This window comes from Python bivittatus, unplaced genomic scaffold (genome assembly GCF_059951505.1).
Source record: "Python bivittatus isolate LINGU-HERP-01145 unplaced genomic scaffold, Pbiv_v1 ctg000850_np1212, whole genome shotgun sequence".
Taxonomy (NCBI): domain Eukaryota; kingdom Metazoa; phylum Chordata; class Lepidosauria; order Squamata; family Pythonidae; genus Python; species Python bivittatus.
Window position 1 is genome coordinate 4,629,491 of NW_028277112.1, and position 27,403 is coordinate 4,656,893.

The following is a 27,403-nucleotide window of genomic DNA, read 5'->3' on the forward strand; positions in this document are numbered from 1 at the left end:
GCAATATCCAGCTGGGAAATGGTGCAAGAGACAAGTATTTAATGGCATGACTTTTCTCCCTTAGATCTCATTATGGAGGATACTTTATAACTAACTTTGGCTCTCTTCAGCTTAAATTAATATTAGGTCCCGCTGCTGCTAGAAAAGAGATCTCTTACAATGCCACTGAGATGCCACGGAGAAATAATTGGAGGAGGAAATGTTATGCATATCACATTAAGCTCCTGAAGGAGTTTAAATCTAACAAAATACACAAATAAATGAATTTATTGAATCAGTTACAAAAGATACTAAAAATATCCATATTTTATTTATTTTAAATCTATACTGCTTTTCATTTCATTTAAAATTCCAAATCAGTTTACAACAAAACCAATGAAAATACAGTAACACAACAAAAAAATCAACCATTTAAAATTAAATTATAGTTCACTGATCAATTATTACTGACAGCTGGCAATGAGATAGTCAGCAGAAATCATGATTCAGATCATCCCCTCAAACAATCAAACACATGGGCAATACACAATAAAGCACAAACTTGATATAAGTATTTAATAGTATGTAGTAAGATCTATAGTATCTTGAATAACTAAAGTGTAACAAATATGCGTAACAGTGAAAATTACTGGTGCACAAAATGTTCTAACCCAAAAGAATATAGCAGAACTGATCCAAAATCAAAACAACTATTTTAGATTGCAGCATTTTAAGCACACTCAGAACAATCCATTTCCCAGACTTGAAACACCCATTCAAAGACTGGTCAGATTGTTTCAAACTTGTAATATTTTGCATACCTTTATTGAAAGTCATTCAAAATGTGGAATAACACATAGAAAATATGTAAGTATTCTCATATAAGCTTTCCTTGTCATTGTGTGTGGTAAAAACATGCTCACTTTATAAACTCCCAAGTTTCAAGATTTATTTCATGGAATACTTCCTCAGAAGTGAATCTATAGAAATGCTTAATATAACTTTTTTATTTCTGACATAGATCAAACAAGAAGTATAACTGGAGGATAACAATGTCATGAACAATCAAACTGCTCTCTTCTCTAAACTTTCAGCTAGGCTGAAAATGTGTTCATTGCACAATAATAAGTTCCTTAATCTCAAATTTATCAGTTCCTTTCCAAAAAAAAAAAAAAGCTTGATATGTAAAATAGTCCTTCTTGCATCACCCAATTTTTAGTACAGTACCACTTCTTCACTCAAACTCAAGTTAAGTGCTATTAATACCCCAGTGTCTTATTTTGTACAGTTATACAAATTTTAGAATATTTAAAAGGGCAACGCTGTTTGATGAAATGGGGGGTGGTCTTACATAAATGCTAGTAAATCAAATTATCATTAAGGCAACTGGTTGGAATGAATTTAATTTATAAATCGAAATTGATAAATGTTTGACATAATACTCTTCCAGTATCACATACAATAAAGAATTGGGATTTGTTTAGGGCTCAGCCTCTGTAGATGAAAGATTACAGTTGCAGAGTCCAAAGATGGCAGCAGGATGGTTTTGCTTCACCCCTAATCTGAGCCTTCAGTTAAAACAGGCAGTCTATGCCTCTCTGCCTCACCTCCCGATATCTCCCCCAAGGAAGAATGAACATTTTGTTTATTGGATTTGTTAATGCTGCTCAACTCCAAGAAGACTCTGGGTGTGTACAATAGGTCCAATACATATACTAAAACCCTCTTAATTACGGATTCCGTTTTTGCTGAGCTGATGACCACGGCAGGAGCTGGCAAAAGGCCTGGCTCTTTGGAACACCTCTGAACAAAGGAGATGACTGGGCCACCCCTAAGTACTCCCTGTGAAGAGATCACATTTTAGCGATCTCCAGCGGGTTGTGTGCTCTGGGAGTCGTGGGAAATATCAAGCCCAAGCCACGGCTGGGAGCCTTCAGAAGGACACTAGATTTGCTCTCACTTCCTCTTTTAATTACCATTGGAAACTACTTATTACTGATTTACTTGGACATTAAAAACCTTCTGAATGGCAAGTCGCTATACACTGGGAGAATTTCCTTCTATCGTGGAAGAAGGCAGATTTAAGTAAGTTTAAAGATTAAAAAGAAATATCTTAACTTTTGGAAACAGCGAAAGGGAGTTAAGAATGTTGACTGGGGACAGTTAGGGGACCAAATGGATTTGAAAGAATAGTTTTCTATGAACTGTTTTAAATGTTATAAAAATACAGTGGATGATTTTGGGTTTAATTGTCAGAAAACCTACTCAGGAAAAATTTTGGCTCTGAAAATAAAAGATAAGACTGGGCTTTGAAGGTTAACTAGAGGGAACCAGAGAGCAATTAAAGGAAAAGATACATTCTAACATAATGGAGGAACATTGTCTCACTACAGAAGAATTTCAATCTGTTTGGGAACAATGCTTTCAGGACTTATTTTTAAAATTGGATTTAACAGAGGTTACAGAAGAAAAGATTTTACTGGATAAAACAGAAGTTGACAATGATTTGAATAAGGAGTTTAAAATGGACTTTAAAGAAATGCCCGATTATAAAAGATACATGGAAAATATGGAAAAGGATTTTGTGGATCTGAAAATGGATTTAAAGATTTTGATTACAAGAGTGACATGGAGAAAGAAATTGTAATAGATATACAAACTTTGCTGCTAATGTTTTAATAATCAAAGGGGATGTTCATATTACAAATCAGAAGAGTGAGTTGGAGAGTTATTTTACTTTGGATCCACAGAAGGGGAACATTAAATCTCTGAAGTTGCCTCTGAAAACAGACAGAGAGAAAATGATAAATTACTATGTGGGACTTTATTTGAAGATGAGACTGAAAATCAAGCCTCTTAAAAAGAAGAAAAAGGTATTCAAAGTGGACTTATTTGACCAGGGTTAAATTTTATAAGTTTTGATTTTGGGTTGTGATATTGGAATCTTGTTTTCTGACCAGGACTGTAAGATGATGTAAAGATTTTTTTTATATAGGGATGAATCTTTTATTTACTATCTGTTAGAGAAAATTATGGGTTAGTATGTAAAAGGGACCTATTGGATCTAGTTTAAAATATATATGTTATTATTATTATTCTTTATGCTTATGGGAATAATTGTTTGTTTTACTTATTAGAGAAAGTTATAAGTCAAAATGTAAATTAGATTTAATTGCTTAAGTTTAAAACATATGGGTTATTATTACTGGTACTCTTAATGCTTTTGCTGTGTAAGACTGATGATTTTTTTTTTAATAATTTGGTTATTGTTTACTGATGACAAATGGGAAGAATTTTTTTAATGTAATATCAGAGAAGGTATTAAGTCACTGTAAATGCTTATATTTGTCTGGAGGGAGGGGGAGTAATTTTTTATATCGTTCTTTTTCCTTTTTCTCTTTCTTCTTTTTTGTTTCTCTATCTTTTCTAATTATCTATTAGCTTTTAATTATGTAAAACTCTAATAAAAATATTATGAAAAAAAAAACACTTAATTGCCTTGGACCAAAACAACATTCCCCAACATGCCAACATTCAGCAGGGCTCCACAGCTACCCTACCCCAGGCCTGGGAACAGAGCCAGGTCTTAGGAGACTTCCGGAAACCAAGAAGAACGGGAACCCTGCGTATCTCTGGGGGGATGCTGTTCCAGAGGGAAGGGGCTGCAACAGAGAAGGCACACTTCCTTTGTTCCATAAGATGACAACATTTAATTGATGGGACCATGAACGCACCCATTACATGACAATAATCTACAACAGTTATGGTTGTAGCGGTAGGGCACTAGATTTTTTGTAATTGGCCAGGGAGGGAAATTAAACAGCAAACCAGTTTCTTCCCTCCCTTTTGTCCTGTGGGCTGAAATAAGCAGAGCACCAGATAACAGTCTCTGACACTAGTGAACTCTGTTCTTGTTTATCTATTGCTTGTAAATTTGTTAAATTATATCTTATGCCCACTTACTTGGTAATAAACCTAAATAAATTCATTGGCAATAAAAATCTTGTGGCACCTAAAGACTAATATTATTTTATTAAGCTTTTGTGAATTATATTGCAGTGGACTGTGATTCAGGAAAATTTATGCATCAATGTCTGTCTCTGAAATGCCAATATTTTTGCTATAAAAGACTAACACAGCTAACTCAATGGACTTGTTTTTAACACATAAGTATTAGCTGCAGCCTCTTAAAAACTAACAATGTAATTTTTTTGTGGAAATATCTGATAGATTTAATCAAGCATATCAAATAACAGCATAAATTATGAGAGTAAAAGCAAGGCGAGAGAATGTAAAAAATGAGGACTGAATTATTAGTCTTTTTGGCATTTTACTGTTTTTGCTAAAATATACAAATATACAGTCAACCCTTTGGATGTTTTTATACAAAATTATTTAAACATCTGTGGACAAATTTTTTTCTGTCACAGGCTTTTGCGGGTTCATAGGATTTGATACAAGACATAGCACATCACTCACCATTTGTGATCTTTTCCCCCTCTTTTATTAGCACAACAAAGCAAGACAAGTCCTTCATTTTGGCCTTATGTACCATTCTGTTGCAAAAGGTATTTCAAGTTTCCCACCTCCCTCTGCTCGCATGGTTAATAGCAGCAGCAAGAAAACAATCAACAGTGGCTTGAGTTAGAAATGACTGTTCGGGCATTTTTAAAGTGATTTTTTTTTCTCCACTGAAAATATAGCACAATCACCTAAGTGGTGTCTAAACATTACTAAGTTGTTACCTCTGTACCAGCAAAGTAAAGTTTCCTGCTACTGGTAAAACAGTATCTTGTTATGTGTGTAGTACAGCGTATCAATGAAGTACAAGTATACAGTAGTTACATCTGTATTTAAACTCCCTCCCTACTTAAAGATAAGAGAGGAGTAATTACGTTGACTGGCATACTCTCAGGCTGCTAGTCTCTTTCTCTGGCTGGCAGTTGATTTTCGTACTCTCTTCTTCAGCTTTCCAAAGCCATCTGCATTGGGTAAATTTTGTCCCATGGTACTCCTCTTCCCCCTTCATTTTGTCTCCAGGCCCTCATTGATTACCATTTCTGAGAGCCTTGCCCTAGGCTCTCCAGGAATTAATAGCAACCTTTCAGCAGTACAAAACTGGCTAATCCATCTCAGGATCTTCAGCCATCACTGTTGGAGTTATCCCTTTTCTCCTAAATTCTTCATTGCCATACCTGAATAGTAGGGATGATCATAGCCAACAATGCAGACTAAGGAAATGTAAAAACACCTGAACCACACTATTTTCAAATTTGATCTTTTGAAAGAAGACTGGGAGTACACTTCACCTTAAAACAGATCAGCATACAAGAAGTGAAGTTTAGAAAATCAAAGATAGCAAAAGAGCTTACCCAAATCCAGAGAGTAATCGACAGAAGAGGAAGAAGCCATAGCCCTGGACAAAGGATGAAAGGAAGGCAAAGAATCCATTGACAGACATACATATCAGAAGAGACTGTCTCCTTCCCACCTTGTCTGCCAAGCCTCCCCAGAAGAACGCTCCCACCATCATCCCAAGGTATACTATGCTACCTGTAACACATAACAAAAAAAATAATGTGTCAAATTATACAGGATTATCACTATACATTCTCAAGATTTGTTCTTAATACATTTATTTGGTATTATTGCAAGTGAGTAATTTGCATAGTCATTTATGAGACCAATCCCCTATCCCTTTACTTCTCACACATACATGTTTATCTATATACTACTAAAACTCTTGTGTCTGCAATCTTCAACTGGGAGAAATGGTGCATCATGGGGCAACAATTTTTGAACCAAGGTACCGCAAATGGGCTAACTTACAGAATGCGTCCAAACTCCCAGACCCATTACTCCTGTGGGATTAAAAGTTGGGAAATTTGTGGCCACTTCAGCACTGCCACACTGCCACAGTCAGTCCAGGTCACGTGATGGTTATATTTCCAGCCTCTTTACCACCTCCTTCTGTCCCCTGCGCCAATTGACTGGTGGCAAGGCCCAGTGGGTGAGCGGCGATTGGCTGCTTTGGAAATGAGGCAGAAATCTGAAATCTCTTAATGACCGTGGGCGTTGAGGGAAGGATGAGGGAGTGATTTGGATGCCTGCTGGTGAGGTAGGGCTGGCTGGGGAGTGCCGGTGGTCAATGGGTGAGCCCTCTTCCTCCCTCGAGGGAGGGGGCCCTTGGGGACATGCTTGAATGGGAGTGGGGGTGCAGTTTTCCTCGCAGTCCGTGGCTCCCTTTGTTCCACCTCCCCCCAGGAAAGTAACAGGCAGTTCCGTGGGTCAGCTGAGGAGGAGGAGGAGGAGGTTTCACTGAGGCTCTCCTGAGGGTTGTGAGGGAAGGGCAAATGGCACAAGCCTGTATTATATGTGGGAAGGGAGGGAGGGAGGGAGGGAGGGAGGGAGGGAGGGAGGGAAGGAAGGAAGGAAGGAAGGAAGGAAGGAAGGAAGGAAGGAAGGAAGGAAGGAAGGAAGGAAGGAAGGAAGGAAGGAAGGAAGGAAGGAAGGAAGGAAGGAAGGAAGGAAGGAAGGAAGGATTTCCGAAGCTCCCTGCCAGCTTCCCACAAGCGAAGTCCATGGGGAAGCCGGCAGCAAGTTGTAAATTGCTCATACTCCTGCTGCTTTTTTGCCCTTGGTCATTCTGTTTCTCTGTTAGGTAAGGAAATACCTCTGATATGATGATCCAATGGGTCACAGGTTATCTAGTTTAATATATATTTATTTAATTGTAAAATATGTAATATTTAATTAAATATTTATTCTATATGTATTTATATATTTATTTAGTCAGGTGCAAATAGATGTAATAAAATAAAACACAAGCCAAGCAAATGCAAGAATTCCACAGCAATACACAGATAAGAAATTACTACTAATACAATGTGTTCTAATATAAATATGTTCTAAAAGAATTGCATCTCCTCAAGTTACAGGTTCATATTTCCTGAAAACATGGATAAAGAAGTACTGCAATTGCTTCACCAGCACACTTAATATCTTTGTTCCAAAACTGGTAGAATTCGATCCACAGACATAAGGAATTGACAATCTGTTATTTAATTCGCATATTTACAACCACTTTTTTGGGGTTTTTGCAGGATGGAATGCCTCTGCAAAACTGAACTGGAGGTTTAATTTTAATTTAATCCATTTAATTTAATCAATTTATTGCAGTCATAGACCAATACAAGCAGAGTGCTCCATAAATAATAGATAATAAGTAAAATAATTAAAATTTAATACAAAGTTACAATACATTTATAAAACAACCTAACTAGCATCTATGAGTGAGGTGTAGTCTATATTTAAATTATAAAATAGACACTAAATTATATAAAGTATAACAACACCTAAAATTACAAAAAATATATAGTATCTAAAATTAAAATGAATTTCAGTTACATAGAATGCATTTAGCTAGCAGAAAATTGGTCCATCAGGGTCCAGCTGCTGCACAAAACCTAGCCACTTGCTAGGGGACTTTGGTTGGTTCCCCAGCTTCTTGTTTCACCTCCTTGGAGAGTACAATCTAAATTCATCAGAGCAGCCCTCCAGATGCCACATTGTGTCTCCAATGCACATTTACATCTGGAGACAGATATGATAAAAGTTGAGTCAAGAGTGTGTTTAGCTTCTATAAACCTTTGGTTAAAGCTTAATTTTTATCCTCAAGGCCTAGCACCATTAATTCTCCAGGACAAAACTATAACAGAAGGAAGTTCATCTATAGGTAGCATCTGGGCATAGCTGAGTTTGGGCAACCAGGATATCTGGTAGGAGGTACCACTGTATTTGAAAATCTGGTAAATTAAAAGCATCATCATCAAAAGATCAATTTAGCCAATGAATCTTTGGTGGCAGAATATCCTATATTTTTAAATGCACTCTGAAGTCTCACAAACAAGATATAAGAGAATGCAATACACAGAGTACAAGGATGATGAATGACACCAAAGTCAAAAATTACAAAAAAGCCAATCAAACCAATGGCTTGTTTTGCTTAGGCATACTATGCACTTGTCCATACTCTTTATTCTGTTGGTTCTGGCTTTCAGAGGATCTTTGAAGTTGACATATACACTACATCCTGAATGTTAACATCAAAAGAAACCAAGAGTGCATACACTTGTAAGCTTTAGCAGGCCACTTCATATGAGAGCCTCTTTAAATCCACTATGAAGTCTCCACAAACAAAAAGGCACAAGAAAATGCAACATACAGAGTATACAGGTAGTCCTCACTTAACAACCCTAATTGGGACTGGAATTTACATCACTAAGCGATGCAGACATTAGATGAAACATCATGTGACTGCACTGCTTAGCAACAGCAGTTTCAGCAGTCTCAGTTGCAGTCATTAGGCCAGGACCGTGCCATCGTTAGGCCAGGACTTCACGCTTCTCCTGCTCGGCTGCATTCACCTCCATTTCAACTCCCTCCACCCACCCATCTCCCCCCTTCTGGCCACCCTGCACTCTGCCGCCTAAGTTGAAGCGCACCCTGTGGTTGTAAATGTGCCCGAATTGTAATGTGACCGCAGGGGTGTTACAATGGCCACAACTTCGAGGAGCAGCCACAACTACCATTCATTTAGCACTGTCATAACTTTGAACATCACTGAACAAATGGTCATTAAGCGAGGACTACCTGTAAGCAAACTAAAACAAAATCCAAGACACAACTAACCAGAGTTGCTTTTCAAATACACTCAGAATCAAAGGAAGAATTCCCACCATAATCATCATCTTACAGAAATAAACAGTATCTGGCTTAAAATCTGTTGCAATTTGCTATGCTAGTCAGGGTTGATGGTTACTGAAATTCAGCTCAACTGGAAGGCACTAAGTCGCCTATCCTTGAATCATCATAGGCCCTTGAATAACCAAAAATACAGACAAAGACAAGTACATCATTTAATCTAATTTGCATAAATAATGTGTCCTGTTATTACCATGCAAACAACAATGGTATTATAAAAACAGTATTTATTCCAAGGTAGTTTAATCCTGAAAGAAAAATATATACATGTACCTATGCACACACATCAAAATACATAAAGGCAAAATAATGTGATACAGCAGTTACTAACAGCGTTACCAATACTAAATTAATCTCAAGTAATGATGTGAAGTAACTGACAGATACCTTTAGTACTAGTGTCAAACATATCATTTGAAAGTATCTTCACTTATCCAATAGTTCCTGCTAATATTTAAGAGAAAAATCTAACTGACAAGGCTGCAATAAGGCATACTTGGTTAAGTGTGTGATACTCCCTGTCATAACACTAAAGCCAGATTGTACTTTTCTCTGTAACTGAGGACCCTCAAATGTTTTTTTTTCCTTGCAGATTTTTGATTCTAAATGTAGAAGCAGTGTCCACATAAGTCTTAAACTCATCCTTTCATAGAAGCAAATTGGTGTGATTCTGCAGTTTGAAATCTACTTAAGGTTTAAAGAGATTCTCAGTGGCATGTGTCATGAAACCACACAAATGTTTCCCATTCTCTAGGATTAATTCTGCCACAATGAAAATCCTACCAATTTTTTAGTTGATTTATTTTAGTAGATATTTAAAAATACTATTAAGAGGAAATAAGGAAAAAAATAGAAAAACAAAGAATAAAAAAGAGGTTTACGGGCTGTATAAAATTAAATTAAAATTTCAAGGTAACTTTAGATGAGTGCTATATATTGAAAGTTTCTTGTATTAATTTGAGATTTCAAGACAATTATTAACAATAAATCAATATTCAATCATTAACTAAAAGGGTCCAGTTTAATATGAATCATAAGTCAAAATAAATAATTAACAAAACTTTAGATCAAGGGAAGGTTGGAGACTGGACAGAAGTTATCCAAAACCATCAGGTCCACCTATGGCCTTTTAAGGAGGGGACATACCACCACCTCTTTTAAGTCAGATTGGACCACCCCTTCCCACAAAGTGGCATTAACCACTTTTTGGACTACAAATACATGCCACCTCCCAGCAGGCCTTGACCAGCCAGGAGAGGCATGGGTCCAGATTACAAATGGCAGTAACAAAGACCCTGTCTACTTCCTCAGGATTGATCAGTTAAATTCCTTCCAGATAATTGAGCTAGGATGTGCTTTAGTCACATCCACAGGATCCACCAGCCAGGGTCTTAATACCTTATCATCAATTCTTACTGGGATCATTTGAAATAGAACAATGAGGTTTTTTTGAGCTCATTTTTACTGCTATTCCTTCTAATCCCCCTAAATCCTACTACACTGCCTCATTGCGTTCCCCAGGGGGATGAGTAAAGAATACTACACCAAGAATATATACTCCCAACAGGGTCACTCAAGATGTGAAGATCATCCCAGATACTTAGTAAAGCACAGACAATCAGGCAGCATCTACATATGAAGTTGGTGGAGGTGGATGATCACCTTAGCGACAACAGCAAAAGCAATTTGATATTTCATACTGCATGTGAGGAGGCAATGGTAAACTATTCTTGAATTTTACTAAGAAAACCACATGGTGTTAGTAATATGGGACACTTCAATTATCTATATTTCTATTGGAAAATCAACTGAGCCAAACTGAAAGGTTCCAAAAATTCCTCAGTGGCCTTTCTGATCATTCCATTTTTCTGAATGCTAAAGAGGCAAGGGTATTTCCTAGATCTGATCCTACCCTACAAGGAACAGGTAACTGAAGGTAAAACCAATGACAAATGTTGGGAAGAAGTGGAAAATTGGAGCACTGTCATTCATGCACACTAGATTCCAGGACAGCCAAATTTCAACCAACTTAGAGAAGTGCTAAGTAGGAACCCACTGTCCTGGGTCAGTCTCTTCCTCAGGACTCCAGTGAGGAGTCAGCAGATGAGCTGTCCCTGTGGGACTCTCAGGAGGCTGAGGAAGAAGTGGCAACAGAAGCACTTCAGCCTCGCAGCTCATCCCCAGCTCTCAGCCAGCATCCAGCTGAATCTACTCAAGCCCTCAGGTCTCCAGAATCACCTGTGCGAAGATGCAGGCATCAACTGAGGGCTGAGTTAAAGGAAAGTGCTAGGCTTATGGCATGCAGACATCTGACACAGGACTCTGACAGTCTGCCAGCTGAAGATAAACACGAGGAAGACAGAGAGCTGGTTGTGGACCCAAACTTGTGCATTCCTGAGCTGAACTGCTGACATTTTGAATCTGGCTCCTTGGCTTCTGGACCCTTAGACTAGACTCCGACTTTCTGACCTCTGCATTCCTGACCCACAGCTTGTGCTTGGACTACACTCTTTGAATGCTGAATCTCAGCAGCTTCTGGCCTTGCAGCTGCTGTAATCTGTTCCCTGGCCAAGCCAGCACATCCATGGACAGAAATCCTGAGGTCAAAGAAAGTGCAAAAGGGCTGAGAACAGTTCAAAAACAAGGTACTGGAAGTACAGTTGCAAACTAAGGAAGCACTAGCAAGTACTTAATGTTTGAAAAAGAAAGTCTAAAGCACAAAAGAAATTTAGACTTGCAAAGGAAGCTCAAAGCAATAAAAAGGGCTTTTTGGACTATGTCAGTAGTAAGAAGAATAAAAAGGAAGGGCCTGCTGTTTGGAGGAGGCTGTAAGATGTAACAGAGTGGGGAGAGGACAGGCAGAACAGAAGTCTTCAACCCCTGCTTTGGTTTGAGGGGGAAATGTGTTCAAATGGATCTAAACATAAAACTGACACAAGGACAGCATGGCAACCCAAGGGAAGTAAAGAACCACCTGGAAGCAAGGAAGCACCTGGCTGCCATGAATGAACTGAACCTGTTTTGTTTTGAGCTCAAAACAAAGCACACCACATGGAATATTCTACCGGAACATTCCAAATTGGCTACATTGCAATGGAATATTCAAAATAGTTTGAATACTGGTGTTCATCATAACAAACTTTTAAACAGTTTTTGTATTCTAGTCATTAAAAAAAGGGAACTTGGTATGAGTCCCTTGCTTATAGTCCTTGACTTGTGACAGCAATTGGGACCAGAATTTCTGTCGCTTAGTGAGGCAGTCATAAAGCACGACTGCATCGCTTAGCAATGGCAATCCCTGCAGTCCCAGTTGCTGCTGTTAACTGAATCCCATGGTTGTTAGGCAAAGCAACTTCCTACTGGCTTCCCACAACCAGTCACTGGGAAAGCCAGCAGGAAGTTGCAAGTCCTCCCAGGCCAACGGGCAGTTAAGAGCTTTCTGCCAGGTGGAGGATGGAGCGAGAGGGTCCACGGGGGTACAGGGGAGGGTTGGAGGGGGTGCGCAAGGGTGTAAGGGGTTGCACAAGAGGCATGGAGTGGGTGCATGAGAGGTGCAGCACAGGTTAGGGAGGGTGCGCAAGGGTTCATTACGTTTAGAACGTGGACAGTAAGGATTATACTATTATGAAAATCCACCATTTGGAAAATGCTGATAAATTCTGGATGGATTTTTATAATATCCAGAAAGGACAATAGGAAAAGTAAATAGGATTTAGGGACAGTGACCACATTTGGAATTTTGAGAGAATGATATTTTCACAAGTTGGATGCCTTGAGGAAGCTTGCCTGTTCACAAAATGGCAGACACAAAATATGTATTTTGTCATATGGCAAATAGGTGAGGGTGCTCCCTGTCACCTTGTATGACAATACTTGTACCTCAGTTTACCACGGACTTTTGGGGGGGCACAAGTCAGGCAAGTGCCCAAAAAAGGGCACTTTTCCAGACAAAATACCGGACTGCAGCTATCCATCGTGTTTATTTTCTATTGCAAGAACTAGAAAAGATGCTAATGAAGAAATCCAGCAACTGCACTGTGTTAAGATGCTAATCCTATATATGGCAGAATAAAAGTTTACATCTTAAATCTCTTCCTTTCCTTCATGCAGCATAACAGGTTGAGTGCTTTTCACTTCTGGGTGGGAAGAAGGGTTGTCCCCTTTGATTATTATTGTAATGGGCCAATTTAGTACCAGCTTGTTTGCCTTTGAACCTTGCCTGATTAGCCTTCACAATATACTACAGAATAAGACATTTTCTAACTTCTCATTACAGTAACTTATGTACTTGTTTCTATGCTTCATAGCTTAGCAGTGCATTTATTCAAGACTTCTATATCTTAGCCTTCATTTTTAACCAGAGACAATTAGGAACAACTTTCTTTTTTTTTGCTTGTCTTATAGTAGAAGAAAAGAGAAACACAACTTTTGCTTTTGTCATACCAAAATAGAAACCATAGCAGCATCTTAATATATGTTCAAATATGTATCTCGATAATATCAATCTAATTTACTATGATTAAGCTGTGACAGACTAGAAGTAACACTCACCAAGCCATCCTGATCCAGAGTTGGGGATGCACATATCTGTCTCAGCACTGGGCAATACAAATCCAACCACAAAAACCTCTACCCCATCAGCCATTAGTGCCATTCCAAGGACAAAAAAGAGGGCCCACTGAAAACGTCCATGTCCACATTCTTGAATGATTAACTCATATTGCTGTGCAAGCTCTTCTTCATCGGCTTTTCTCTCTGTCTCTAATTCATGTGTATCCTTGTAAACATCTGTTGTTTGCTGTCTTAAAGCTGCAATTCCATCTTTGTTCTGCACTGTACTTGGGATTCCTTGATATTCTCCCTCATAAATCTCATCATCTTCATCATGTCCTTCAGTTGCTTCACTTGATCCTTCATCTTCATTTGCTTCTTCATAGTTTCCACCTTGGCTATAATAATCGTTTTCTTCTTCACCTTGGAATCTATTGTAAGATCTTTCAGTATACCCATCTTGAGCTCTATCTACTGCTTTGTTTGCTTTCTTTACTGCCTGCTTCTTGACCTCCTTGGCAATGTCCTGAGCCCCTTTCACTAATGAAATCCTATCCTCTATCTCATAAGCTCTATCCATCTTCTATTTATCAAGGTATGTTTGTAATACTTCTGTCCAAAAGAGCTACTTGTACTGGAAAACAGCAACAGGAGACTCCAAACCACATCCAGTTTCAAAACAAATCCTAAAAATAAGAATAAGAAAGTAAATTAAATGTTGTTCATTCTTAAGAAAATCTCACAAAAGATTTAGAATGACTCCTGCTTAAGAAACATATCTATCTACCCATTCTCTACAGATTAAAACATACTAATTTACAGATGACTAGTACAGTATAGAAATGCTCCTGCACGACACAGGCACCAGATGCATAGATAAAAGGATCAAGCATTATACAAAAGAGGAAATTATTTTTCTTTCAAAAGCGCTAAGTAACTTTCTGCACTAAAAGAAAAAGATCAGTTCAGAAGAAGATTAAGTTTCAATATATAGTTTAGAATTTCCAGATATTTGTGTACCACTTGGCACATGAATACAGATTTGAATATGTCTGAAAAATGTAAGTGAAGCATTTCCAGGATAGAATAGTACCCTACTCTTTATCACTGCCCATTCTGCATCCATTTTCTGCATGCTAGTTACTACACTCAGCAGTTAAAATGAATTACATCATTCCTGATTTGGAAGAATTAACCTCTATAATGCTTGTTTCAAAACATGTAAGCCCGACTTACTCTCAGGCTTGGATTTTAAACCCAGCTGAAGAAGTCAACTCTTACTCCCTTCTTCTTCCTCTTGCCTCAGTTTGGACATCCTTCTACTAAGAAGGGAGTTTCTCTTCTGACCCTACAACTTGCTTTCCTCCAGTATATTTCTATTGCTGAATACCAATCATTCAGTCATGCAAATGCAAAGCTATATGCAACTCTCTGCCATCTTGCATACAGTAGGGCAAAAAAGTATTTAGTCAGCTACCAATTGTGCAAGTTCTCCCACTTAAAAAGATGAGAGAGGCCTGTAATTTTCATCATAGGTATACCTCAACTATGAGAGACAAAATGAGAAAAAAAATCCAGAAAATCACATTGTCTGATTTTTAAATAATTTATTTGCAAATCATGGTGGAAAATAAGTATTTGGTCACCTACAAACAAGCAAGATGTCTGGCTCTCACAGACCTGTAACTACTTCTTTAAGAGGTTCCTCGGTCCTCCACTCGTTACCTGTAGTAATGGCACCTGGTTCACCTTGTTATCAGTATAAAAGACACCTGTCCACAACCTCAAACAGTCACACTCCAAACTCCACTATGGCCAAGACCAAAGAGTTGTTGAAGGACACCAGAAACAAAATTGTAGACCTGCACCAGGCTGGGAAGACTGAATCTGCAATAGGCAAGCAGCTTGGTGTGAAGAAATCAACTGTGGGAGCAATAATTAGAAAATGGAAGACACACAAGACCACTGATAATCTCCCTTGATCTGGGGCTCCACGCAAGATCTCACCCTGTGGGGTCAAAATGATCACAAGAACGGTGAGCAGAAATCCCAGAACCACACGGGGGACCTAGTGAATGACCTGCAGAGAGCTGGGACCAAAGTAACAAAGGCTACCATCAGTAACACACTACGCTGCCAGGGACTCAAATCCTACAGTGCCAGACGTGTCCCCCTGCTTAAGCCAGTACATGTCTGGGCCTGCCTGAAGTTTGCTAGAGAGCATTTGGATGATGCAGAAGAGGATTGGGAGAATGTCATATGGTCAGATGAAACCAAAGTAGAACGTTTTGGTCTAAACTCAGCTCGTCGTGTTTGGAGGAGAGAGAATGCTGAGTTGCATCCAAAGAACACCATACCTACTGTGAAGCATGGGGGTGGAAACATCATGCTTTGGGACTGTTTTTCTGCAAAGGGACCAGGACGACTGATCCGTGTAAAGGAAAGAATGAATGGGGCCATGTCTCGTGAGATTTTGAGTGAACACCTCCTTCCATCAGCAAGGGCATTGAAGATGAAACGTGGCTGAGTCTTTCAGCATGATAATGATCCCAAACACACCGCCTGGGCAACGAAGGAGTGGCTTCATAAGAAGCATTTCAGGGTCCTGGAGTGGCCTAGCCAGTCTCCAGATCTCAACCCCATGGAAAACCTTTGGAGGGAGGTGAAAGTCCGTGTTGCCCAGCGACAGCCCCAAAACATCACTGCTCTAGAGGAGATCTGCATGGAGGAATGGGCCAAAATACCAGCAACAGTGTGTGAAAACCTTGTGAAGACTTACAGAAAACGTTTGACCTCTGTCATTGCCAACAAAGGATATATAACAAAGTATTGAGATGAACTTTTGATATTGACCAAATACTTATTTTCCACCATGATTTGCAAATAAATTCTTTAAAAATCAGACAATGTGATTTTCTGGATTTTTTTTCTCATTTTGTCTCTCATAGTTGAGGTATACCTATGATGGAAATTACAGGCCTCTCTCATCTTTTTAAGTGGGAGAACTTGCACAATTGGTGGCTGACTAAATACTTTTTTGCCCCACTGTACAGAACCTATAAATATAGTATCTGTTCAGACTTTAGGCTTACCACACAGCACATCAAGGATAGGGCGCTTTCCCATTCTTCTTACCCTAAAAATATATGCCCATCAGCCTAAAATTAGATATCAAATATACCTGAAATGAAATCAAGTATGTATTTGATTTCTGCCTCATAAAATCAAGTCACAGAGATTTCAGGTAGCATTATCCTTAATAATCATTACATGCTTAGTTGTTTCATCTAGAAGAGATTAATGACTCTTGAAGACCAACAGAATGAAGGCAATCCAATTAGATTAAAAAGCCAAACGTCTTTCCAAGGCCTCTGACTTTAGTCCCAAATGTTGTTATCAAAATGATTTAGCAATTCTGCTAAAAGGAAAAGGGATGGGATTGTCACTATGTAGTACCATTTTCCAATGATTAAGTGTTAACATATTCGCTGCAGCACACTCATGAATGGAGCATCTTTGATTTAAAATCTGTCTGACACTGTTCCAAAACATCTCATGAAAATGATACTGTAAAAAGCTAGTCCCAGCATCCTCAAGAGTTATATTTTATCACCTCCTGTAAAGGTAATGTGATTTCATATATCCAGAACTGAAAGCTGATAAGAGACACAAAGACAGAAGAGAAAAGAAGAGAACGGTATCTTTGCAAAACATGTAATTATTATGGGGGGGGGTTGTTCCCTCACTGTGGCTGCATTCATTTGTTTTCATTCATTAAAATCATTCAACAATACCTTATCCCATTCTTTTCTGTGCAATCAACTGTCTAGCATACAATTGCAAAAATCTTCATAAATTTAAATCGTCTTCCATATCATATAAGATCTTAATATGAGAAGGGAATAAGAGACAAAACAATTTAGCAGGTCCTAACTGGCACCTGTGAACATTAGATTTGGAGAACCGGTTTTTATCAGATGGACACCGAAACTAATTCCACACAAGTAAAGGTTTCTTTAGTTGACTAACATTTAGGTGACCAACATTTAAATTAGGTTGTTTTTCTATCAGAAGCACAAGGAACAGGACTATTTTGACTTTTTTGTGGAGAAGTTGTTCTGTTTATAACTATTTAGCCTTTCCCCTCTCTTTTCAATCTTACTTGTAAATTACTTTCAATGTTCTATTAATTTTCCTATTAATTTGATATAATAAGATAGCTTGATTGAGGCATGAAAGCTCTATTAATTAGAAAAACAAAAACAAGAGAGTGAAGAAAATTGGCCTGATAGAGCCAAACAGCTTATAATATCCTGGTTGAGAAACCAGGGCTTGGGAAGAGGAGGGTGACCCCCGGCACCCCAGGAATGCGTCCTGCTGCTTGCACTAGGTATAATCTTTTAAGGACTCTGACCACTTTGCAGTTAAATGAGTCTGGAGAAGGGATTAATTAGGACTGGAGGAAAGGAATGTTTTCTGATCCTTATTGATCACCAAGTACTCTCTGAGCTCTAAAAAGGATCAGTGATCTTACCAGCATTAGGTTAAATGTCCCAGAATTTATATTCTGTGCTCCAGGGCAAATGCACAATGGAGTTGAAGGCTAGATACAGAAGAAAACAGATAATTTAGCCATCTCCCACAAAGCATTTATGGAAAGGATCTTTATATTTATAATTTGGTGATTCTTATAGTGTGTGTGTGTGTGCCTTCAAGTCAGTGTTGACTCCTGGCAACTGCTGTTTCTCCTTTACACCCTGAGAAATTAGGGAAGGTCCCTTCTGAGCCTCTTGCCCTGCCCACTATCCAGCTGCCGTCTATGCTGTCCCTATCTGACCGTTCCTTAGGCAGTGTCTCTGGGCCCTGCCTCCCAAGGTCATTCCCACATACCATTACAGAAATATGACTGCAGAAAATACTTTCAAATCTGCTTTGAGTTGATTTTGCTTCTGAGCTTCCTCTGGGGTGATTAATGGAGAAAGCAGAGAGAGGGCAGGTTTTACTCCTAGAATTTGGGGGTCCTCCAATGAATGGAGTGAGGTATGATTCAAGACAGACAAGTTGATAGTTAAGGGGGGGGGGCAGGATATACCTTATCCTATCAATATCCTAATTAACCTGGCTGCTTAGTCTACTTAGATTCAACTATAGGTTTTTCATGTACACACAGGTGGCAATAATACTTAGCACATTTTTGCATATGGAATCAGAGTAATGTGTGAGAAACCCCTCTTCTTGCTCTTCCACCCCCCCCAACCTTGATATGACCGAAGAAACATCCTCTGTACATTTCTATGATAATTTAAAAGGGGCTTTCTCTCTCTTAGATAATGGTATGGAGAGTTTCTAAGTAGAAAAGGTTGTTTTAAAGACATTGCATAAAGGAATATGTTTGTTATACCTCTCAACACCTCTCTCTTCAGCTTACTTGAAGCAGTGACAAGAATCCTTTCATTATGGACCTTTGGAATAATGTCATAATTCTTTAAACTTTTTTTAAAAGTGCTTTCCAAATATTTTCCCTCCCTTTGAATATTTCTAGTTATTATTTCAGTGGTAAGAAGAAACTGAGTGACAAGGAAATGTGTCCTTAGAAGGAACGGATAATGTGAACAAAGTAAGCACCTCAGGGAATGCATCAGTAGTTCTGTATATAAACGTGAATGTTGCCCTTGAAACAGACAAGCTCCTTTTCTTTGGCTAAAGGAAATGGCTAAAGAATGGCTTCAGTACTAAACAAAAAATTATGTAAGAGGCTGGTAAGCATAAGGCCAAATAATTTGGGTACAATGCTATTTTCCAACTGAAGGTTAATGTGATTTACTGATTGTATCAAAATTAATGACTGTTGGCAGTTTTCTTTCTGACCTGCTTGTACATTGAGTCATCTGTACAATACATTTGGTCTGCTTACAAGGCCTTCTAAATACTGCTACATTTAGAATGAGAGTTTGACTCTAAATGTACAGTTCAAAGTTACGGCAGCATTGAAAAAATGGACTTAAGACTGGTCCTTGTCATTCCAGCTGTCACAGTATGTGTGATGGCGATCGGGGTGCTCAGGTGCCTGGCTCGCGATTACAATGTTGCAGCGAGCCACATCGTGTGATCACCACTTGCAACCTTCCCTGCCAGGTTCCCACAAGCAAAGTCAATGGGAAAGCCAGCAGGGAAGGTTGCAAGTCGCCCTAGCAAGTCACTCCTGCTGCTTTTTCTCCCAAGGAGCCCACTACAGAGTACAAGATCCCAGGAAACCAGCCCTCCCATGGCCCCTGCCGACCCGCCTGCATTCCTTAGCATCCACCCATGGCAGCTCTCATCCCCCCATACCCCTGTGCTCCTTACCTGGAACTTCCGCCACTTTCCACTTAATGACCTGTGCATCCTGGGGTTACAACAGCAATCGGGACTCCAGGATTGCCGTTGCTAAGCAATGCTGTCACATGAACATCCTACTGTATGACCACATTGCTTAGTGACAGCAATTCCAGTCCCAATTGCCATCGTAACCCAAGAACTGCCTGTAGAGCATTAATATTCCAATGTCTTGTGCCTCTTTATTCCAACCTGTTATTATTCATGTTATCACAAGATAATGCTAACAATATCTGATATTATTAGATACTGAACTCATTGCTCCTTATATTTGCTAGCAGAGGAGCTTAATTTCCTTACAGTTCACACATACCTGCAATATAAAAGAAAAATTGTCATTTTCTTAAAAACTCCAATTTCAGCAATGGAGATGTATCATAATTTCAATTTTTACACCCCAGAAAAGTAAATAGGGCAAAATCAAACATCATTACTAGAATTTGGGGAAAAAATGTACTTACCATATGCTATACACATAATATTAACATGATAAATACAAAATAAGGTGCAAAAACAAAAAGTTATCTGGTATAAGGAGTAAATACTACCAAGCCCATGTGGTTCATTTTAGTTAAGTATATCACACGAGCCTCCAAAATTTGAGTTAACCATGAATAATCATATAGGGCAAATACAGCCAGAGATGGTGATATGACTGTTCTACTTCAGGTTGCAAAGAAGATGGGTAATTAATTCTGGACCCTTCCACTATGTAAAATTCTGTGATTTTTACTAGCACAAAAGTGTAAAAGCTTCTATGCTAAACTACCAGTTGCTCTGCTAGTTCTGCAAAATTTTACCTACATTTTACCACTTCATTCTGATGCACCTATTACCACAGACTGTTAAACAATGATGTAATTTATGTTTTCTAACTGCTATTGTTTTACCTTAGCATGATATATGAACCCACCGTTTGTTAATGAAATATGAGAACCAGGATACCTATCAAACAAACCATATTTCAATATCCTTCCTTAGCATCTGTGACCCTAACCCAGATATACCTGTCTGTTACATAACATCAATCTGGCTCTCAGAAAAGTTGCTCATACTTCTGAATGGCCTGGTTCATATTACATGTTAAACCAGAAGGTGATTAATTTTTAGCTGAGTTGTGTGAATCCAGTAAATTATATTTTATTAAAAATATGTCTAAATAAACTATAGTTTAATACAACATACCTGCTGTGCTTGTATTGTACAACCCTTTTTTGAGTGGTAGGCTTTGTGGTTTTTACTTGGACAGGGAAACCATCATGGATTTCCAGGGCTACAGGCTAGACTGAGTAGTCAAAACATCGCAGAAAATGCCATGGCAAGCCTATAATGCTGCCAAGAAAACTGCATGGATGTAGCTTGACTCCAGGGCATCCTTGCCATTTATACACCCTATAATGAAGCACTCATGTGTAACACATAGTGAAAATAAAATAATACTGATGGATATAAAGAGAGTTAACCAAGGGGAGACTGGAAGCTTGAATTAGTAGTTTCTGATGTTTACTTTCATTTACATTATTTGAGAGAAAGAAGCTGCAAGATGAAATGCTAGTAACAACAGCAGATTCTTCCCCAACACAGTGGCAGAATGGAGACATTTCATGAATAAGTAGCTCAATAAGAGAACAAATCAGGAACCTGGGAAAATATATGCTATCAGTATTCCATGGCTACATGGGTTAAAAATACCTAAACAGCAAATCATTTCTTCTGAAAAGTACATTCTCAGTTTCCTTTATCCATTGTTCGTTAATAAAACAACAAATGTATAAGAAATTGCATTACAATAGCATATAGATAAAGTCATCTTGAAGTCTCAATAATTACATTCAAGGTCTAATATATAAATTTCCTGAAAAAATGTATTTTTTCACAGATGCCTTGATTTTTTAATGCAATGCATTAAATAGAAATGTCACGTATGTCCCCCAGATGTCATCTGTATGACATACCATCTGTATACTTTTTATTTCTTACCTGCATGTATCAAATAATGAAACTCACTAAATTAGATACACTAAATCTTTCAAATTGTAAATCAAACAGTAGAAGACATAGAGGACTATCCCACCATACACACCGCATCCTTAAAGAAGGTTCTATTAGTCCTCCCTTGGGCTTTGTAGGATAAAAATGGTAAGCCATTAAAAAATTCATGAGGATTTAAAAAAATAAATAATAGATATTTTATCAAAGGCCTTCTTGACATCCAATAAAATAACTGCAACAGAATTCACTTTAAGGTTAAGGTGGAGGCTTTTGCAAGACAATGGAGATAGCAGATGGTAGAACGAGGAACAGAATAGACTATGTTTCGGGAAAAATTTTGAGGTTTTTGATGGTATGAGATGTTGTAGTGGAAAATCAGTCAAGGAGATTATGAATGGGACACTGGAGAAAGAAAAATAAAATAAAAAGCATGTACAATGAATTGAACTTAAAACTGTTTGGGCAGGTGAACTGGAATCTCCATGGTCTGGGAGAGGAGTCCAGGCTGGCTTCAGAGTTCAGAGTCTTTGTGGTGATCACAGGCTTGTCTCAGATAATCTCAGCTCCAACTCACATAGGCAAGCACATACGTTACTTTGGAGGAAATGAGACATGATGTGAATATGGAGTATATTAGCATCAGTCCTCTTCTGTGGCTAGATCCCTTTCTGGGCAAATTGCATATTAAGGCACTTAGGATTTTGGTAAGCAGTTCTACCTCATGCTTGGCTGATCTCTGGAATTCAGAGACAGCAGAACACTGGATGGGATTGTACCTACAAAGCTTCTTTCCAGTCACTGATTCAGTGGAGCTTCCTGATTTACAGGGGTGCTGTGTGAGATGAAGCAAATGAAAAGATGCCTAGTGTGATGATGGCTCTCCAAATTCATCACAAAAGTCATTGTCTAAAAAAGCATTTGGAGAAAAAAGGGTAAAGGGTTTGAAGAAAAGAACACCTTGTCAACCATTAAGCATAGGAATGACTCTACTGTGTTTTGGGCATGCTTGGCAGGAAATAATATATAAGTGGAAAGAAGAATGGATCCAATTAAATATCAATCTGTCTTAGAAGTTAACATGCCAAAATCAGTGAAGAAATTAACAAATAGTTGTTATGCATGCAAATGTGGCGAAAGATGTCATACTTTACTTTGTACCATGTAGAGAGAGTGTCAATTTCTGTTTCCTTAGGGATTCACTGAAACATACAATCTGACCAGGGGGCTTAAGCCTTTATATACAGTATAACTGTAGAATACATTTTGCTTCAATCAGGCATATATCCTCTGACACTATCAAGAAAAGTTCTTGCTGTGTCCCAGTCAATATGTGAATTCTTATTTTTTCGATGCCATGCACAACACATTTCTAAATCAATGGGGAAATGGCCACCTTTCATCATTCATAGAAAAATCTATAGTACTGTAAGGCTAAAGTAGCTGACTAAATTAAACTAAAACAGTAGACTAAGCTTTTTTCAGTAACAGTTAATATGTGCAGACACCAAATGAAGTATGTTAAATAATACACTGAACTGGATATATAGTGTGCATATTTTATTAGCCACAAGCTAAGTATTTTAACAACCTATACAGCTGGGCATATTTAATTAAGTTGCACAAACCTTGCTCTGTGTACCCCATGTATTGGAAAGATAATTAGTGAAATAGCCTTAAATTTAGAAATATGTTAACCCCTCAACATTGAGATTTAAATTCCTGTATAATTTTTTTAAATTGAAAATGCACTAAAACACGGTCTAGTAAGTGACACAACTTACAAAGGTAACACAAATCACAAAAGTAACCTAAATCATTTAGTTGTGCTAGACAGAGAAAATCATTAGAAGAAACATAATGCCAAGTTACCCAATCAATAGCCCTTAGCAGACATAACATTAAATCATAAAGAACTGGACTAGTTATCACACAAGACTCTTAGAGGTGTGCTTCTTACCTGCATACCAATCTTCAAGAACTTATTCTTAACATCAAAATTGTGGAAATTCTTGTTAATTAGGACCATAAATAATTGTTTAATGTTACATCAGGAACATCTGAAGTGTGAGTTACAGTATCCTTCTGTAGTTGAATGGAGACGATTTGGCATAACTTTGAATTTTGCTTTGCTATGGTCTTCCTCATAACCAAATATTTATTCCTGAAACAAGTTATTTTTTTCCAAATGCTATCTCCTTTCCAAAATTCTACCTTTATTATTTTTCATTCTAATATTTGCTTGTGTTCTCTTTCCATTTTTTAAAAGAAAACCAATATTCTACAAGTATAGTACTTCGTCTTGCAGATTTCTAGCTTTGTACATAATCTGAGCTGACTGTTGATTCTGTACTCCATATAACTGTGTCTAATGGTTCATTTATTAAAACTATAACATGAACTATGGAGGGGAGGGAGGTGTTCCTTCCATGTGTATTATATTTCTTCTTATGGTCTTTCACATCATTTATAAACTTTGGTTTGTCTGTTTATTCCTCTTCAACTTTGTCAAGTGTCTAACATTAAAGATGTGAACATTATTTCTAATCTAATTGTTCAACAGCTTCTCATCTTTTGACCTCTGTACTTTCTTCAGCTTTTCAATATTCCTCCTATCAATCCCATCATACTACCCACTTTTCTAGTGGGTAACTATATTCTTGGATCATTAAAGCACAATGATGATGTTGCTGTGTGCTAAGACATGCAGCCTATTTCCCTCATTTTATTTCATTAAAAAACACCAAACAGAAGACAAGTAGTTTTCACCCAGGAAATCAGAAGACACTGAGATGTTTTCTAGAATCATTACTTCCAGATACATGGATCTCTAGATATACTGGACTCCCATTAGATATGATAGGAGTTTCAGTTCCAGACATCTGGAAAGAGTTTGCTGACAAAACTTAGGTCAACAGCTAAGTTGTTTTTCTAGATGAAAAAGCTAAAAATCAAAAGCCTGGTGGAATTAGCCTACAAATTTTAATTAAGTAATCCATCCTCAACAGTAACACAGAGATAAGGGTAATTACTAGGATTAATCAAGCTTTAACACAGAACTGCAATGCTTAATTTTAATCTTTGCTCACTAAAGCTCTCATCCCCAGAATTCTTATTCCTTTTGCCTTATATATGACAGTTTATCACTTGCCTGATAGCAATTCTCTGCACTGACAAAGTAGGGAATTAAAAGATAGCCTTCTCTAGAAGAATCGTTTCTACTAAATACAGTACCAGATAAATTCACCCTCTCAGCAATGGGATATAAGAAAATTTAGAAATGGACATATATGCACATCCAGGCAACAAAATATAATGCATTTTAAAGAAACACACCCAAGTGAAAAAGACCTGAGGATGCCAGTCAATCGTTCTGTAACTACCTGGTAATAATTAATTATCTGCACAAAGTGCTCTACCGTGAAACACCAAAGGACTGACAAATCTGCTAAAAGTTGTCTCCCAACTTTAGTCTTGATCATCAAAATCTGAATTCTTCATGACAGATTTAATTAGTTTCATTTCTTTAATTTTATTAGAGGAAATCTTCAACATCCTCTTAGAGTGGGATATATTCATTAAAAAAAAGAGAATATTGTATTCAGGGAGAGAAGTAAAGTTAAATCTTTAGCTATTCCATTTAAGCTAAAGGTGCAACAGTCCATGAGTTCAATTCTTGGTAGAGAATTTGAACCCACAGAATAAGATTTAGCTCTGTACCTCTGACGATTCCTATAAAAGATGAATTTGATGACATACTGCTTCCTGGTAAATTATGTATCTGCTGAAAAATGCTAGCCATGGAAACCTTACTTCGGAGTATATTTGTGTAGCCTTGCCCTCTGCACCTGTTCTGCCTTCTGAAGGTAAAAGAGAAAGCTTGCCTCCTAGTGACCACATGGGGGCATCCAAGTTGGTTTTTAGGTAATAGTAGGGAAATGGTTTGCCGCTGCCTTCCTTCAGGGTGTTCCCAGTCTAACATAACACCCTGGTATTTCTTGAAGATCTTCCATCCAAATGCTAACTTGATTTGGCCCAGCCTAGTTTGGTGCTGATGAGTCAAGTTCAGCTAGATGCTGTTATTTGTTATGACTTCAGAAACTTCTCCCTGCACCCAGAACTGATAGCCAATGAGCAAGATATTCAGTGCATGAGCATCATTTGAAAAGAAAAGTCGCAAGAAATATATTCACAAACTTCAAATTTATACTTTACAAATTTATACAAATTTATACTCTCTTGGATTTTATATGCCAGTGTATACCTTTGACACTATATATGTAGCCTCCCATGAACATGAAGCACATATTGCTGAATGGCTGTCACGTAACTAGGTGATTATACTGTGAGCAAACTGCTTCAATTCTCAGCACCTTCTTTAAGAATATGTTTTACGGATACTGTTCTTGAATAAAATAACTTCTGCTCCTAACCAGTCCCTTGAATGCCAAAAAAAAAAAAAAAAGCGTGTGTGGATATAATTCACATTCACCATTTAAAAAAGCCTTCTTTAGTGCAACTGCAGACATCATGATTATCTGCAAATCATAGAAGCATTTCCTCATCAATATTGTTCCCTGTATGTCACAGATAAGGTACACTGTATTGTTATCAACACCTAATTATACAAGCTCACAGAAACCAAAGCCTCTACAATTCACAAAGCTCTTGAAACAATTCATCATTCATTGTTGTCGCTATTGTATTTTTCTTTACCTAAGTATCCTAGATTAACTAATAATATCATTATGAATTTCTTTATGAAAACATTGGCTAACTTGTTTGCAGATCCTTGTTTCAAATGTCAGTTTTCACGTACCAAGTTAACAAGATGTGACATAAGAACATCAATTTCAACTTCAGAAATACAACCCAAAGCAACCCCAGACTTCTTCACCCTGACACCCTCCTGATGTGCTGAACTAAAGCAACCATTCTCCCAAACTAGTCTGAGTGAGATGAGGTTGTCCAATGCTGATGGAAATTGTCAGGCTGAGGAAGGCTGTTTTACTCAGATATTGTCTACTGACAAAGGAAAAGAACAGCCTAGAAGATACCTTCCAATCAGTCATCCTACAATTAATGAAGATAAATTCTAGAGTAGGTGACCAATAGGTTGACTTCATACATAAGTGAACATGTAGAAACATTTAGGATCAAATTCAAATTAAAAAGGTGGGGGCAAATCACTATTGAACTTTATCTCTTATTCACTAATCCTCTAAAACAAGTCAGTTTGAAGCTTATATTTAGTACAAGGATTTGTGAAATGTTTATTAATGCATTAAAAAAATCTCAATCTTCATTGAGATTTTTTCAAAGGAACACTTCAGAGGTTTTGCCTCCACACATGAACCAGACCTGATGAATGAGAAGTCAGCACAAATGCTCTAGCCTTTCCAACATGGATGGATGGATGTGAATATATACACACACACAAGATCTTAAGAACAATTTTATCAATAGAAAAGGAAGTCACTTGTGAGAGTTCTTGAGCTTTTACTGGAAATTGTTCCAATTTGCATGATCATTTAATTATTTAAAAATCAAAAGAAGAGGCCAGTTCTATCTTCAGAGAAATTATTGACCTTGAAGTTATACAGTCAGGTCCAGAAATATTGGGACATCGACACAATTCTAACATCTTTGGCTCTATACACCACCACAATGGATTTGGAATGAAACAATCACAATGTGCGTTAACTGCAGACTGTCAGCTTTAATTTGAGGGTATGTACATCCAACT

At 37.8% G+C, this 27,403-nt stretch overlaps 1 protein-coding gene across 1 annotated transcript in view; it reads right to left on the reverse strand.

The window, feature by feature from the left end:
• SV2C (synaptic vesicle glycoprotein 2C) overlaps positions 1 to 27,403 on the reverse strand; it is an 80,871-nt gene that overhangs the window by 37,205 nt on the left and 16,263 nt on the right. Inside the window, exons 2-3 of the mRNA XM_088129828.1 lie at positions 13,294 to 13,979; positions 5,352 to 5,532 (exon numbers count right to left, since the gene is read on the reverse strand). Of these exons, the coding sequence (XP_087985954.1) occupies positions 5,352 to 5,532; positions 13,294 to 13,873 (761 nt within the window). The 5' untranslated portion in view covers positions 13,874 to 13,979. The remainder of the gene's footprint in view (positions 1 to 5,351; positions 5,533 to 13,293; positions 13,980 to 27,403) is intronic.